This window comes from Varanus komodoensis, unplaced genomic scaffold (genome assembly GCF_004798865.1).
Source record: "Varanus komodoensis strain SLA01 unplaced genomic scaffold, ASM479886v1 scaffold8, whole genome shotgun sequence".
NCBI lineage: Eukaryota > Metazoa > Chordata > Lepidosauria > Squamata > Varanidae > Varanus > Varanus komodoensis.
Window position 1 is genome coordinate 39,492,660 of NW_025336481.1, and position 16,434 is coordinate 39,509,093.

The 16,434-nt window shown below is 39.8% G+C and overlaps 1 protein-coding gene across 25 annotated transcripts in view; it reads right to left on the reverse strand.

The window, feature by feature from the left end:
• The window catches only part of MICAL3 (microtubule associated monooxygenase, calponin and LIM domain containing 3), a 190,581-nt gene that overhangs the window by 49,275 nt on the left and 124,872 nt on the right, over positions 1 to 16,434 (reverse strand). For 20 of the 25 annotated variants that reach the window (XM_044454993.1, XM_044455003.1, XM_044454998.1 and 17 more), the window contains 4 exons: positions 11,131 to 11,326; positions 7,506 to 7,744; positions 5,040 to 5,129; positions 2,676 to 2,813 (listed from right to left, as the gene is read on the reverse strand). In XM_044454993.1, coding sequence (XP_044310928.1) covers positions 2,676 to 2,813; positions 5,040 to 5,129; positions 7,506 to 7,744; positions 11,131 to 11,326 — 663 coding nt within the window. The remainder of the gene's footprint in view (positions 1 to 2,675; positions 2,814 to 5,039; positions 5,130 to 7,505; positions 7,745 to 11,130; positions 11,327 to 16,434) is intronic. The other 5 variants (XM_044455001.1, XM_044455018.1, XM_044455017.1 and 2 more) reach the window with 2 other exon arrangements.

Sequence of the window (16,434 nt, forward strand, 5' to 3'; positions counted from 1 at the left end):
GCTCTTGTATCTGTTATTTATGTGGCAATGCCAAGTTCTTTCTCTGTTGTATTAATAGAGGAATGAAAAAAGACTGGCGACCTGGGAAAACAGAGGATAAGGAAGGAAAAAAATTCTGAGAAGTAAAAGGTCTGCAGATGAAAAAGCTGAATTCTGTGTGAAGACAAAACAAACCAACAACCATCTCCTTCCATTACAAACCTCTCAAGCCCCAACATCTGCTGGAGTTCCAAAAGTATGTTTTTAGTGTTCTTAAAGAAAGAAACATCACATAGGTTGAACAACGGACCCACAGAATGACATTTCCTAGTCTCTGAGAAGTGTAAAGCACTAGAGCTCTTACACATCATCTACTCTATTTTACAGTATATTGGTATTGCAAACAGAGAACAACAGTACAAGTTAGTATGAAGTACAGGGAAGACAAGACATTGCAAATGATTTGGAGAAAATCAATGGACAAGTGGATCAAAAGGCTCTGGAGATCTTGGCTGCTTTGGAGAAAAACCAGAATAATTTTTCCCTCCAGCAACCAAATACTATTATTTGAATTCTATGAACTCAATAGTTCCCTAAAACTGAAACTCATAAGGAATATGTGTGCAATTCTCTGCTACAGAAAAGCTGTGTTATTGTACTAAACAATGCTTTTCTGGGAAGCCCTTGAGGAACAGAGACCTGGGATAGTATATTTTTCAGTTGCTCCAGAAGTTGATACATTTGGGCTTTTGCTGTGGCCTGCAAGAACGGGCAAGGGCATAGTATCCCAACAGCAGATGTACTTTTCATGACACACCCAAGACTGTCAGAGGAAAAGTGAAATGATATTGTCTCTTTCAAGTTAAGGAAGTCCCCTGAGGGTGCTATGTCTGAAGCCCCCACAAAATCCTGCACAGGACAAGGAACATTAAGCAACACCTGTTCTCCAAAACCAGGATGCCCACTGCCTACCCATTCTTTCCCAGTCCTGTACCCTGGAGATGTGTTGGACTACCCCTCCTGCCAAGTCCAGCCAGCATGCTGCTGGCTAGAGTTGTAGTCTAACACATTCGGAGAGCACCAGGTTGGCTGAGGCAGCCCTGCACATTCCCTATCTGCTTTTCTAAACCTCCTGGGAAAATGGTTTCAGAGCTGCTATAAGCACAATCCATTTTCTACAGAAAACCTCCCCTACAGCTTAAGAAAAACCAGTTTTCTTATAATTTTAAATCCTTGAGTTCTGTTCTTAGGCATGTCAGTGAACTTCACATACCATTCTGCAGACATTCAAAACTACCATACTGAAGGCTTTGCAGTGGAAAGGTACAAATATTTTAAATAAATTAAAATAAAATAGATTTTTTTTTCTTTAAGACATATACCATATACCCACCTCTTTCAGGTTCCGTTCATTTAGGGGTTCACATCATGTAGTTCTTATGTTTTTAATCTTTTTTTGCCCCTAATCTTTGAATCCTTACAAATTGGCAGCATGTGTCTTGAACTTTGCCAGTCCCCCTCACCTTCAACTGAACCAAAACCCCCAGAATTGCAAGTGAGGTCTCAACAGTGCCAAGTAAAGATGCGCAATTACTTCCAAGGTCTTTCATATCATCCCTCTGTTAATCCTCCTGTGCCTTTTTAGGGCTGCCTGCCCCAGTCCTTAGGGCCTTGCTCACTTCAGTCTTGCATCAGCCTTCACACAAGCTCTCACCATTACAGCTAGTCCTGTGTGTTAACACCAAAACATTTAAGGCCAACCCACAGCATCATCTTCTACTATAACTCAGGTATGCACAGTAGCAGCTGTCCAGAATTTTGATCCTGGCTCTGTACTGTCTCCATCTCAAGAAACCAGAAACAGCACTAATGAATCCTGTTCTCCTGACACCTTCTGTGCTCTGGGCTTGGCATGTTATAGTAACAGGTTCTGAGGGCTGTACAAAATCACACTGCAGGCTACTGATTGGCTATCCTAGGCTATTAGACCTTTGTCAATCACCTCCTCCCCCAAATAAAGTTGAACAGTGCTTTGATAGAAACTGTATTTGTCAGAAAAACAGCTTCCAAAGTTATTTGGAAAAAGGCTGGGAGACTCCAAGTAAGTTGGTGTTACTTGCTTTCAGACCAGATTGGGCATTCACACTGCTCAAGATAACAACTGTACAAGTCAATGAATTTAAGAGTAAAATAAGACTTGTGGGCCTATCAGGTTACATATTCAGATCTCTTTCCCTCTGCCAAGCATATTCTGACATGTATCATGGGCATCAGATTGCATGAATGAGAGCCAGTGTGGTGTAGTGGTTAAGAGCATGGGACTGGGACTCAGACAATCTGGGTGACTTTGGGCCAGTCACAGACTCTCAGCCCAACCTAACTCACAGGTTGTTGTTGTTGTGGGGATAAGATGGAGGAGGAGAACGATGTAAGCTGCCTTGAGCCCTTTAAGGAAAAAGGCAGGATATAAATCGATAGATTAAAATAATAATAATAAAAATGAATAACCAGAGGTATAAGTTCTGTTTTCTGTTGGCCTCTATAACCAGTGACCAATGGAGACCACTCTGAAATCAACACCACTAAAAGTGATGTTATAACACTCTCAGGAAGGTGAATTGGCCTTTCTGGAGATGCATTCAATAGGAATCAAATGCCCTTGTGATGTAAAGGGTCAACACAGGGGACACGTTTACCTCTGGAGCTGGAGGACTTAGAAGCAGGGCCCACTTTTTCCTCCTCCTCTTTCTGACGGATGTGTGTCCAATGCACATCTGCCAAGATCTCCAGGGGATCAATCGGATTTACTATCTGCTGCAGCCTCAGGTTTCCAGCTGGCAGATAAGAGACCAGAGGTAGATCATGTTGATGGAGTGGTAAAGGAGAACCGGGAGGAAAAGAGAGGGAAGGAAGAGGGGCACACACCATAGGAAAGGAAATGCAGGGAAAGAAAAAAAATGAAAGAAGTTATCTGCTGAGATCAGATCAGAGAAGACAGGTAAAGTTCAGCATCATGCATGCAAATATGTGTTCTCACTTTCTTACTTTCACTCACACACACGGATTGCAGTTTATAAATTCCACTCCATGCCCAACATTCTTCAGTGATGCACAATTACTTGAGGATTCATCATCACTATATTTTGCTTTTAAGTATTTCTAGGGCAATAAACCACATTCTGCAATAACTTGTGATTACTTTGCAGTTTCACACAAAATTGTACTTTTTAGCATCATTTTCAGGATATGAACACCACTTATAATGAAAACTACTTCTGTGTTCTTTTTCTTCTGTATACAGGATATTTCAAAGAGGAGCAGCAAAACAGCTGCCTATTACATGCATCTTAATCAACAGAAGGACCAAAGGAAACCAAATAATTACAATCAGTTTTGTTCTACTTTTCATACCACAATATTACTTCTATTCCAGGAAGCACCTTTCCAATTTGACCCAAAGTATAAAACTGAATTGCAGCTGGGAAGAAATGGATGCAGCAGTGAATGAAGGATCCTGGATTTCAGGCTGACACATGTTGCACCCTGTGCTACTAGTCCTTGGGTAAGTAGAGTTAGTGTTTACATCACAAAGCTTTATGAGTTAGAAAGGTGAGTTTTAATCAGCAAGAACTGAGAGTGCAAGGAAATATTAAAACAGAAACTTAGCAAGGCTCCCAAAGAGCAGGCCTCACCTGGTCATCAGAAATTGTAGCTCTTTATTCTGGGGGGATTTGACATACCCCACCACCCCCAAATTTTATTTGATGAATAAGAGACTATTGCTTGCACAAAAATGGTGATGGAGTTTTTATTTTGGGTGGGGGGGAGACACAGTGAAGTTTAAGTACAGGTGGCTAATTGGGCTAATTAACAGAAATCAGATTAACACAGTCACTGCTACTGTGTTCTGTTAACCATTGATACAATAACTGTTGCAATTAAATATAAAGTACCCCTGCCTCAAATATGTCTCAGAATGCTGTGCATACTGCTAAGCACATACAAAGCCATAAGTTTCATAGAACTTGTAAGAGATTCAAACAAAAGGGGTAGTAAGCCAAAGAACAGGGCAGGAACTGCCAGTATTTGCATAACAAAAACTTGTATTCTTACATTATATGGCATAATAAAAAGAAAAAAAGGAACAGTAACTTATGGGTTCTTGTAGCTGTAGAAATCACTGAAACAAAAATGGCAAGTCACATTGTGGAACAAAAAAGTTTTGCTGTAAGAGTCAAGAAGGTATAAAAACATGTGCCACTTTGCTCTGTAATCCTCTAGGGTTAGAAAAATGAGGTGTCCCGGCATGATTTTGATGGCTGGAATGTGTTTAGAATGGGCAGCAATGTTGAGCTGGGTAGAAAAAACTGCTCAAGGAAGGCTTTTTCAAAATCACATTATTTTAATTGCCCCAGCAGCTGAGCAGCGGATTACAGGGGCCCTGCACATGCTTGGAAAGGAGTAGCAGCACCATGCAATGACTTCACGAGCCATGACTCATTAGCTGTGACTTGTCCGCGCTTTCGCCTGGCCATTCAGTGCTCTGCCAAGGATATATATATATTTGCTTGGACTGGCTTTGAGGTGTTTTTTCTATACTAAAACCTCAGTTTTCAGGTTTTATTGTAGTGTTGGCACTTTGCGATAAATAAGTGGGTTTTGGGTTGCAGTTTGGTCTCTGAAAGGTTTGTCATCACTGCCCTAGTGCTTCACCAGTTTGACCTCTTCCCAGATAAGCAAAACAAGAATAGGAACAGAAGCATGGCAGCAGCAGCCATTCTTGAGCCATTAATGCAGCTGTTCACCAGAAGCTTTTAATCCAACACAGTTCATTTTGTATATTTGGTGCAAGAAAGCAGAAACAAACAGAAGCTGAGCTGTTAATTTACCGGCAGGCATTTGTTCTTGATCTGGGAGTTAGCAGCTGAGTTAAAATACAAGTAACTTGGTAAGTGAGGCATTTTAACAATATGTGATTTCACGTGAGACCTGCTTTTTGTAAAACGGTACTTCCTCCTCCCCCCCTTTCCGTAGGGGAAGTGTTGATGGCGTGAGGGTACCTTTAAATGTACCCGTGTCCTCTTCATTTGAGAGACGTTGAAGCCAGAGGCCTTGTTGCAGTTCTCTCTCCCAAGGGTAATACTCTCCCTCTACAGCAGGGGGAGTCACACACCAGCAAATAGCATTGATACAGAAAGAAGTGAAGGAAAGAAAGAGGACAGAAAATCAGAAAGAACACAGCGATGGTTTTGCAGCCTTCTCAACCAGATGCTCTCCAGATATTTTGGCTGACAATTTCTACTATCCTCTTGTAAGGATGATGAGAACTGCAGTTAAAACATCTGGAAAGCCCCAAATTGGGGAAGGCTGGTTTGGGGAAACCCAGAAGGCTCATTGGCTTCACCTAGCAAAGATTTCAGATTTCACTTTCATGTAGGAAAATGCATGTACACGGTCCAATTCCATTGTGTGTGCATGCTGCAAAAACCTTCTATCAATTGTTATTGGTATTTTCCCCAGCATGACAGACAAACATATGTGATAGCATATACGGAGTAACAAATAAGTAATGCCTATCTAGCAAATTTTGATGGCTAGAAGATTGCCCTCAGTTCCATGGCATGCATCTTATCCTTCTGACATGCAAAAAAATTTAGTGGACTTCAGAACTGTAAATCTACTCTGCACAGAAGCTACCAAATCATCTACCTTCAAGCTGTAGCTTTCCAATATCCATATGGAAAAATACTGTGTAATCCAACAGCACAGCCCTTACTCAGTTTCATTGAGCAGCATAATTACAGCTGCTGTAACTAATCCATGCCCCTATTATTAGATCCCTTGATCACTGTTGCCTTTAATTGGTCAATATCTGTTATTGAAAAGGCACTTTATACCTAAGCAAATCTTGCCAGAGACACAGGAATTCTCTGGTAAGCAAGATCTGTTTTGAAAACTTAATCACTTATTTGGATTGTACACTTTAAAAGACAGCTATGTCTGAAATGAAGCTGTTGCAAGTGCCCAAATGCTGTTTTAAAAATGGTGGGTACATAAGCAAAGGTGCCATTTTGTCCTTTTCTTTGTCAACAAAACAAAGGAAGCCAAGATGCTTACACTCAGCTGGAAGATTCTATAGCTTCCCAAACTTTCCAATGACTGCTAACTCCTTCCCTTGGAAATATGCTTGCTTCTTCTGTCTAACACAAGGGTGAAATGCTATGTATATTTATAAAGAAAAAAGTACTGCATTTTTTTTCTGTCTAAACATGCCCAGGATCGCAGCCTTAAGTAGTTAATACTGCAACATCCTCCCTGACTGTCAGCATGAGTATCTTCTCATAATATTTGCAAGCTAAACTGCTTATTTCCCTACTATCACAGGTAGTAACCAAAGATGCAAGAGCAGAACTTTAGAGAACCAAACCAAAGGATTCTTTGGGCCTGGAGGAAAACGCATATGTTTATCTTCAACCAATTTTTTCCTGCTATTTGTAGTTTTTGGCTCTTACACTTGGCTCCTAGTTCTCCACCATGGTGGACAATATAAATGCTCCCAAGTGAAATTCACTCCAGATCTGGGCATTCAATCAACATAAATTACAGATCTGGTTGTTTATACCGAAAACAGCTGTCCTATCTTTTCAACCCCAGCCTCCTTGCCTGTTCCTCAATCCTACTTCTGAATTGCTTCCTTAACCTTTGGATCAAGCTCCCATTAGTTCTGAGTTAGCAATGCCCAGAACGGGATTCATCTCTGCCATCATGTGGAAGACACAGTTGGATTATTGATCTAGCATAGTATTGTCTACAATACGACTGGCAGCAACTTGTCAGGCTTTCAGACAAGAGTCTTGCTTAGACTTGGAATTGCGGGGAATGAAACTGGAACCTGTCTGCTGGCTAAACATGTGTTTTACCACTAACCCTGGCTGCTCCTTGGAGCAATATTTTCCTGCTTTCCTTGTTCCTGAAATTATGATTCTGCCTTAAATCTTAGTGCAACATACTCATTCACAGACATATAGATGCATGAATACTGCAGACCCAAAAGCAGATTTTGCAGGTGAAAACAAGAAAGAGGATAATAGACAGCTTAGAGAAATACAACCCAAGGAACTGCTGGCATGATAAAGACCACAACTTTTAGTGTTATTGCTTCTTTGAAAGGTTTTTCATCTCACCTTTCAGCAGTCCATATGCATTGGCCTCCTCAAAGTTCCCAAATACAAGATAGATTCTATAAAGGAAGCCACAGCCTTGAATTTACAAGGGCTAAACAGGGCTGTCAAGGACAGGCCATTCTGGAGGGTATTCATTTATAAAGTTGTCATAAGTCAGATGACAGCATGTAACAACAACAAAGTCCACAGCTTTTCTATCAATTTCCAGGTTTTCCACAAAAAGAGAAGCATCTTAGATCTATCATATGACTTATTCTGTATGATGGTGATCCATGATCGACATGTACATCAGTAGCCACAGCAAGCAAGAAAGAACGAAAATTAAAACTATTTGCAACTAACCTTCACTAGAGGCTTCCTCCTCCTCTCCATCATCGTCCTCTTCCTCCTCCTCCTCCTCCTCCTCCTCCTCTTCATTGGCATGGTTTTGTTCAGCTTCCAGCTCCTCCTCACTCTTGCCCTTCAGCATAGCATGTATCCGCACAGCCTCTTTCCAGGGCACACCACCCAGATCAGAAGAAGGTTGCTGTGGCTGCTCTTCCTCCTCCTCCTCTTCCTCCTCCATCTCAGATTCTGAACTACTGCAGGGGGAAATAGACAAGCTGATGGTGCTTTTAAAATAAATGTGGTCAAGGAAGAACAAAGGTTAACTTGCTGATTTTCTGAGTATCATCTGTTCTGACTGGATGCAGCTCTCCCATGCCTCAAGTGAAGTTTTTCATATTGCTTGTTACTTGAAGTGAAGATACCAAACACTAAGTCAGTGACCTTCTACATGTAAAGCATATTGTCTACCACTGAATGATGATCCCTTACTACTTTTTCCCATTTCGCTGGATTTTCAGAAGTAAAGTAGCTGAAGCTAATTGGACCGTGTACCCCAACAGATGACAGGACATGTGCATGTACTGCACCTGACAAGGAGGATGTGGGACATGGTCCTACTCTCTTACAACACTGACTCTGGCATTATGGAACACAAAGCCAGTCACCCACTGACCTGGTAGATTAACTAAATTTAAAGTAAGGGCTTTACTTTCCAATGAAAACCATGAGTTCCCGTGGCAGTTGCCAAGTTCCTGACACTAGTAGAATGGACTAGAAAACAGCAAAGCATTTGAAGGCTTGACTTGTTAGTTGCAATGTAAGGTAAGCTAGAAAGGGGGTGGGACTTCTACATTTGAGGATACCTATTTTAAAGGCTGTATTTTTCTTGAGTTTATATCAGTAAGTACTTTTATTTATTAAGTAAACGTTAGATTCAAATTCTATTTTCTTTCCTAATTCCAAAGATGTAGATTATATAATAAAGACAAGAGAGAGCGCACGCACACAAACACTAATTTTTTTGGGAAAACGAAAAATATTTTTTCCCAGAGATATTCAAGTTTTTTTCCCTGAAAAACAGAATGGCTTTAGATTATGAAACATTTTCTTTTAGAATGGTTAATTAAATTCTTAAAACAAAGTGTTCCCTGCCTTTGTTTCACCCCAATGCTTTCTAAAAATAATTTAATAAAACTTTATCAAAGGACTAGAGAAGTAAAATTTCTGGAAATAAGGAAGTCATAAAGGAATATATTCTCTCTGCAAGATTCCCAGCAAAGTAGTTTCTTCTGTTTCTTGTTAAAATGATTGATCTAATGTATCTGTTACTGATAGACATTTAGAGATGTCTCAAGACATGCCTGGTTTCCCAACATATGATGAGAATTATAATATGGAACAAATTGTACATTCTTGGTTGTATCAAGCCCTATGTTTCTGAGCTTGTTCTTATTAGATGATGCAGCAGTCAATATAGTTCTACTCTAAAAATCATGTGTGCCAGAAGCACTATATATTAGCCCATATTCCAACTCCAGGTAATTCCACTGCTACCAGTTATGTGTGGTAACCTGTGTTTCTTTTTAAAAATTAACTTTGATGCTGAGGTTGATGGAACTGACATCCAAATGTTTAATAATGGTATCAATTAGACTTCACTGTTAGAGAAGACTGCTTCACCTGTAAATACTTCAACTGCCATCATTAGAAAGTTATCCACAGAGAGAACTGCCCTGGTTCCCTTACCAGCTCAAAATTACCTTGCCCAGGCTGTTTTTTCACCTTAAAAGGGGCAGAATGGATGAGATTTCTGTAGTCCCCATCCCATGAGTAAGATACTAGCTTACGGAAAACAATGCTGAGGTGAGGAATAGCTAGAACCTCTCCCACACATTCATTCAAACACACCTGCATAAAGGGGATGGCAAACTATTAGTCCTTCTGGCTAATACCTTTTAGCTGTATAGCAACTGAAACACTTTTCCCATTGCTTTAGCTTATTTAATTTTGTCCTCAACAAAAAACCTATGAAACAGATAGAGTTGACAACTGGCTCAAAATCACCAGGTGAGCTTCATGGCTGAGCAGGGACTAGAACCTGGATCTCCTGAGTTCCAGTCCAACACTCAACACTGTGCCACACTGGCTTTTTTACAGTTGCAAGAAAGTTTTGGGATTGTAATATCACTAACAAAAATTGCTTGGCTATCTCTTGGCAAAGTAGTGTGGAAACAGATTCTTCATGATTGTCTTTTTTAACAAGCCTGCTAAGGGAAATTTACTATATGTATAGTATAGGAATTTTATCTAGACATAAAATAATTACGTTTTTCTGAACTTCCAAGAATGTGGCTTTTAAAATATTTGGGTAAACACAGCAACACAGATTTTATTTTAGTATACTGATAGTGAGAGATAGTGAGCCCTCAAAGAGGAATGTTGGCTATGCTTTGCAGCAAGACAGGGAAAATCAGTTTTATATTTTCTGTCTCTTAAAAATAGCATGCAGCTCCCTCCCAGAGCACAGAATGCTGGCTCAAACTACACAAGTGGAACTGTTTTATTCTTTTCCCTTGTGTTTTTGTTTTAAACCAAGCAACCTGGTGCAGACAATATTGGAGTGGAAGAAAGGTACGGTAAAGATGCTTAACTCTTTCCCTTCCTGTCATTCTTTAATTCCTCCCCAAGCTTCTTTTTCACTCAGACTGGGATACCACATCTTTTCCCCATGAGTGAAAAAGCTTAACATGACCAAATGGGAAATATTCAATTAAGACTCCTCCTGAGTACCTTTCTGTCCAGAAACAGTGTGACTCAGGTTGCTGGGTTTTAAAGAAAGGGCTCTATCTTGAATGGGTAATTTAGAGGCATCATCTGTAGAAAAGGCCTGCATACTGCAGGTGAAAACTCCTAGAACTATGAATCAACACAGCTGCCTACAATTCTGCAGTCTCCCTGGCAATGTGGTAATGGGGACTGTCATAGTGAATAACCTACCTGTACCTCAGAATTTATTGCTATGCTGTTGGTGTTAAAATTCTGATGTTGCACTCTAAAGACTTTGTGTGCTGAATTAATAATTGGTTCTAATCCAGCACCTGAGCTCAGTCTTGTCAATATGGCTACACACACACACACACGTGCTGTATAAACATATATGGCTATATAAATAAAATTAATCACTACAACTTTCACAGGATTAAAATAATGATTGCAAGTTGTAAAGTCTCTCTGAGGGGCAAAATATTTATCCTGCCACAGGTTCTTGAGTCAGTAAAGGCAGGGGATAGATTTAACTCTTACAACAGACTGAAGTGTACTCTCCTTTTTATTTTTTATTTTTTTTTTGCTTTCATAAGCAAACCTCTAGGGGAAAGCGCAGGAAAGAAGACACCTTTGCAAAGCCTATTTCCTACCCTAACTTAATCTCCACTGATAGTGTCTCCAAAGGTGGAATTCTATAGGCGCGCGCTCTCTCTGGGTCTTACATTTCAATGTCACAACAACTAGCAGTGTACAAGTTATTTGTAAGAAACATCCAGGCATTCTCCTTGGTGTAGATTTTGGTGTGGGCTACAGCAAACATGCTACAAGTTCTGTTAAAGTCAGAGGGGAAAAAGGTTTATACAAATAAAATCACCTGCTGGGCACATCCTCTTCTGTTCCTTTGTCTAGCACGCTGCTTAGGTTATGCTCTGCCAAGGTCTCCTCTGGAACTTCTTCCAATTCCTCTTCCCGCTGTACTGAGAGCCGGTAATTCTCCAATTCAATCCGCTCTGGTGTACCACGCAATCTCTTGGCAAGACTGGGTTCCTCTAGGCCATTTACATTGGGAGCTGGAGAAGAATTAAAGGCAAAGCCCCCCGAAAGTATTATGATTGTTTATCCAAAATGTGCAAGCAAGTTTTGAAGTAGTACCACCAAAACAGTGCCTTTCATTATTTCTATCAAGGTGCTAAACTTGGTCCTGGTTGATTCTTACTGGTGTTTGTCCATGTCAAATTATGATTAAAAATAGGGTTGAAAGACAAGGGAAATATTGCTTTGTGGAAACAGAGCTAGGAAAATTACCATTTCTGGTAAATGCCTTACCTTAAATCCACACAAATGGCAACTAGAAGAGGTCTAAAGGAAAAACTACACACATTGCCCACTGAGGGGGCTGAACAGACTATATTACTTTTTGATCACTCAGGTAGATTAAACATTGCCTACGAGTAGAAAGCTGAACAAAAAAATGTTTTTTGTTGTGCTCGTTTTTTGTTGTGCTCGAATGTGTTTTCATTTTGTTTTTAACATGGGGAAGCATTAAAAAGGTCGGCATTTCCCACCTGAACCGATACAGTCCACTCTACCACCTCATTCTGTTGCATGTGCAAATCCAGCCTAAGTAGATTAGCACCATAAACAGAACACCATGTTCCTTGGTTCTGGGTTTAAAAAAACAAGACAGGACTGTTATTCCCAGTTCTGCTTGTGGAATCATCAACATAAATTAGAAACCCTGTTCCATTCATGAAACCAACTGAATCTTAGGTTTAGCCACCTGGATTATGAATACAACAGGTTGATGAAAGCATAGCAATAACTCCTTCAAGATAAATAGTGATGATAATGCTAGTTACAAACACAGGGAGCCAGACCATTTCATCCCACAGTATTTTATTTTGTCTATATTTACCATCCATTTAAAACAAAACACTGCTTAATCAACTACATTTGTTAATAGGCTATATATGTTTTGCTGTGAAACCATCTTTCCTTTTCTTTTTCATCTTGCAGACCTTGCTTCACCATTCTTTCCAGCATATTTCTGTCTCTTCCCCATGAATTTTCAGGTTTTGTATTTTTAAAGGTCTCTTTTACTTTAGACATGCAAACAACTAGGTGTGGTATGTTAATCAAACTGTTCAAGTTTAGTCATAAATTTGTTTTTTTTTAATTATCCTTAGTTCTAATTAATACATCTACTTCTGAGGCTACAATCTTATATTCCCTGATTAGGGAGTAAATCCCATCAACTGAGAGGTCTTTTGAAACCCAATGGGAATTGCTTCCAAATATAAATCCATACAAGTTTTGTGCAATGTACCTTTAAGGCCTCATCACCACCACCAAGATCTTGGCTACAAACCAGGTGGTTATAATGTGATCTGTTCTCTCTTGCAACTCACTGGAAACTCCTTTCTGTCCTCCACCCCTCTTCCATGACTATTTAGGACTTTCTTTTAGCAGTCAACAATAAGATGACAAAGCACAGCCTTTTTGACCTCCACTTTTAAGCTGCTGCATATTGGATTTATAATTTTGTCTGATATTTTTATATACTGTGTATATTTCTGCTTTTTGTACACTACCTTGGACTATTAGAGCAGCAGTATGAAACCCAAAAGGAATCAATCAATAATTGCCTTAGCCAAACAATGTGAAAACTGTCCCCAGTGAGGAGTTTTAGAACCAGAGGACTTGGCCTAGAAAGGTGATTTATCTAGGTTTAAACAGCTAAAGGAAACTTAACTTTCCAAAGTAATGAAGGGAAAAAAAAGCTGGGAATGAACCTAGACTCCTGCATTCTTTTTTGTGGGGGAATTATCTGTGTGATATTTCTAAACAGGCTGCAGTGTAAATGAATTCACTTTCTTACTAATGATGGATCCTAAACAACTTATTTTACTTTCCCCTTCCTAACCATGACGTATCTTCCTAGTATAACATTCAGGGTTTAATCAAAAGAGCACAAAGGCACTAGCGTGTGCTATGAGTAAGAATTTGGTGATGTTTTTCAGCATTTGCAAAACCCTACTACACTGCAGTGACCTGACTGCAATTATAAGAGCCCATAAAAATAGGTGCTGGCAGATCATGTATTTACTGGAGTATTTTTACCATTCTGGGAAGAAGAGATTATGATCCCCAATTTAAGACATTCATAGCATGGAAATGAATTATTTTAAAAACAAATTGAATAAACTGAACTGTTTATAATTAGATAATTTAGTTCTTTTATGTCAACATCTGGTTAAATACTTCATTGGCTTTCAAAAATATGGTAACAGGATTGATAAGGTGGGCTAGTCTGTATGTCCAAGCATATAATTTAGGGAAACAATTTTCTGTAGACATGTTAATGATTTCATTTTGTAATCTGTGAATTGCATTTTGATATTTTACTTATAAAAAGATATTATTCAAGTGCCTTTGTTATCACAAAAGACATATGTGGCAAGTTACACATTGTTTAAATTTTACATCAATTTTCAAATAATGAGCTATGCAGATTTATTTTAGAGGATGTCTGTGACTGAAGAATGGGATACACTGGGGAGGCTACTGCTCATGGTAGAATACATTGCTTGCAGAAGAGCCTAGCTTCAATACAGTTAAAAAGACAACTGGAAGAGTCAGAACAGTCTCTGCCAGTTATAGCAGACTACCCTTGGCAGGATATACCAATGGTCTAAGATAGTGTTATATGTTCATATTATAAACAAACTAATAAAGATCTACCTCTACCAGAGAAGTTGCTTTGTACCCTAAGCAGTTCCAATTCCCTGTCTTTACAATGGTTACAGCAGTGATCTACATGTCAGGGCTGTTGTGATAGCCAAGTTCCTTTCCCTGTTATTGGTTTTCTATTTCATACGAATGCATAGAGTCACAGTAATATTACTGCCTGCATAAAGTTATATAATGTATTCTAGTGTTGATTATTAAAGTCAAAAGATACAGTACCAATACAGCATATGCCTCTGTTAAAAGTTCTGTTATCCTGTAATCTTAACCATTTTACTAGTAAAAATGCTAACTGGTGGTCACACATCTTTTAAAAAGATAGCCTTAATGACCAAAGGGAGCTGTTTTCCCAAGTGGGTAGTCTGCTTGAACATTATGTGAAAGCTGTCAGAGGGGTATTCCATTCCATGACAAAACCAACTTCTTGCTAAAAGGAATGCCAAGGAAACAGATAACATCACTTGTCTGACATGTCCTTTGACATTTTGCCTTACGTGGAATATTCTCTAGATAGTCATTTTTTGTGGATTTTGATTTCAACTAACTCTTGCAACTCCCTGAAGTCACTCACCATCTTCTATCACAACTTTCACAGAACAAGCCAAAGATTGCCTGGATGGTGGCTTCCCATGCAGCCATATCTGCAGGGAAGGTAGGAATTATTCAACTAATATTATTTCTACAGGGTGTATGGAGGATTAGCAGCATGTGAAGCTCTGCACATAATATCAAGAAGCATTTATACAGTGCTTTAGTGTCCCAAGTGTCCAGGATGTAAAGCAGGAATAGACAGCATATAGACCTGCATCTATTGATAGACCTTTGGATATGTGCAGCAGATTAGCAACTATTTCTGATTGGCACATTAATAGCAGCAGCAGTCAAATAGCTCCTACCTGCCCAACATTAGGGAATGGGAAAGAGACCAGGACTCAGGCAGGTGTACATGTAGTTTCAGAGGTGCAAGCATGAACAGGGCAGGTAGAGTGTCTCTCAGAAAGGGGCTGTGCCATCCTCACTGTCCATACTAAGGTTGGGCCTCAGAGCTTGCATGTACACCTTCTCTCATTTACCCCATGGTGGCAGCAGGTTGCCTGCTTAGCCTTACAATGCAAGGCCAGTCACATTCTTTAAAGAAATTTTTTATGCTTAAGTGGACTCCGAGGGAGGGTGGAGGACAGGAAAGCCTGGAGGAATGTTGTCCATGGAGTCGCGATGGCTCAGACATGACTAACAACAAAAATGGCTGGACAAAAGAACAGGCAACACAGCTTCAGAAAGTACAGTACACTATTCCACAATAGCCATACTTGGGCACCAGTAGAATGGTGAAATTTTTCTAATTACATCATACAGCTTTGCAAATACCAAGGTTTGGTCTGGATGCCAGGAAGCAGTTCCTGTCAGTTAGGACCCCTAGGGTATGGAATGGGCTTCCATGGGAGGTGGTTCAGGCCCCAGCAGCGAGGGTGTTCAAGGATAGGCTGGACATGCACATGGTAGGCATGTCATGAGTGAAGCTGGCTGAAGCCAGGAGTCAGACTAGATCGCCTGGGAGGCCCCTTCTGACTTGTTGTTTCTCTGTTTCCATGCATGATTTAATCAATTTGTGCTAGTCATAAAGGAAAAAGAGAAATGCAAGATGCTAGAGCCCCACCACCCTGATCATAGGGTACAGAGTTACCTCTGGTTTCTGCTATTTTATAGGCCATGTAAAATTTCCATATCCTTGGAAAACTAAATTGGTCTGTTTTAAACATAAGCTGAAATTAACATAAAATGGAATATTCACTTAAACAACAATTGCATTTGTGAGGTAGAGTCACAGAGTGCCCACATCCTAGTTCAAGATTACAAGGGTGCAAGCAAGTGGGATGGGTGAGAATGTCCCCCCTTCTCTGGGCAATTAATTCACTTCATCAATGACAAAAGATTGTTTCCTGAGTCCTTGCTTTTGAGACACCTCCTTAACTAAGTATTGTCAGTTCCTTCTCACATAGGGACTGAGTGCGGTCCATAGGATGAGGCCACAGCAAAACTGGGAGGGGCCGCAGTGCCTTGCACGAGAATGTTCTTTGTTCAGTCTCTGGCATCTATAGTTTAAGGAATTTAAGGTGACTGCATTTGCCTCTGCTGTTGCCAGTCAGAGCAGGTCATAGTTAGCAAGACCAATTATCTGATTTAATCTAAGATAGTTTCATATATTCCTAAATTATATCCAGGTAATTCCAGCCAGAACATGTTCCTTTCAAATTATTGGCTTCAACTGGTGTCACAACTAATTGCTTGAACTTGGGTAGCTGCCAAAATGATCAATGACTGTGATTACATTAGAAGTATTATGGAAGCCTTGGATCCACTTACCTGGAATAATGAAGGGAATTATTTCTAAAAAAAATGTCAAGAGATGTCGAGAATGCATTATACTTTT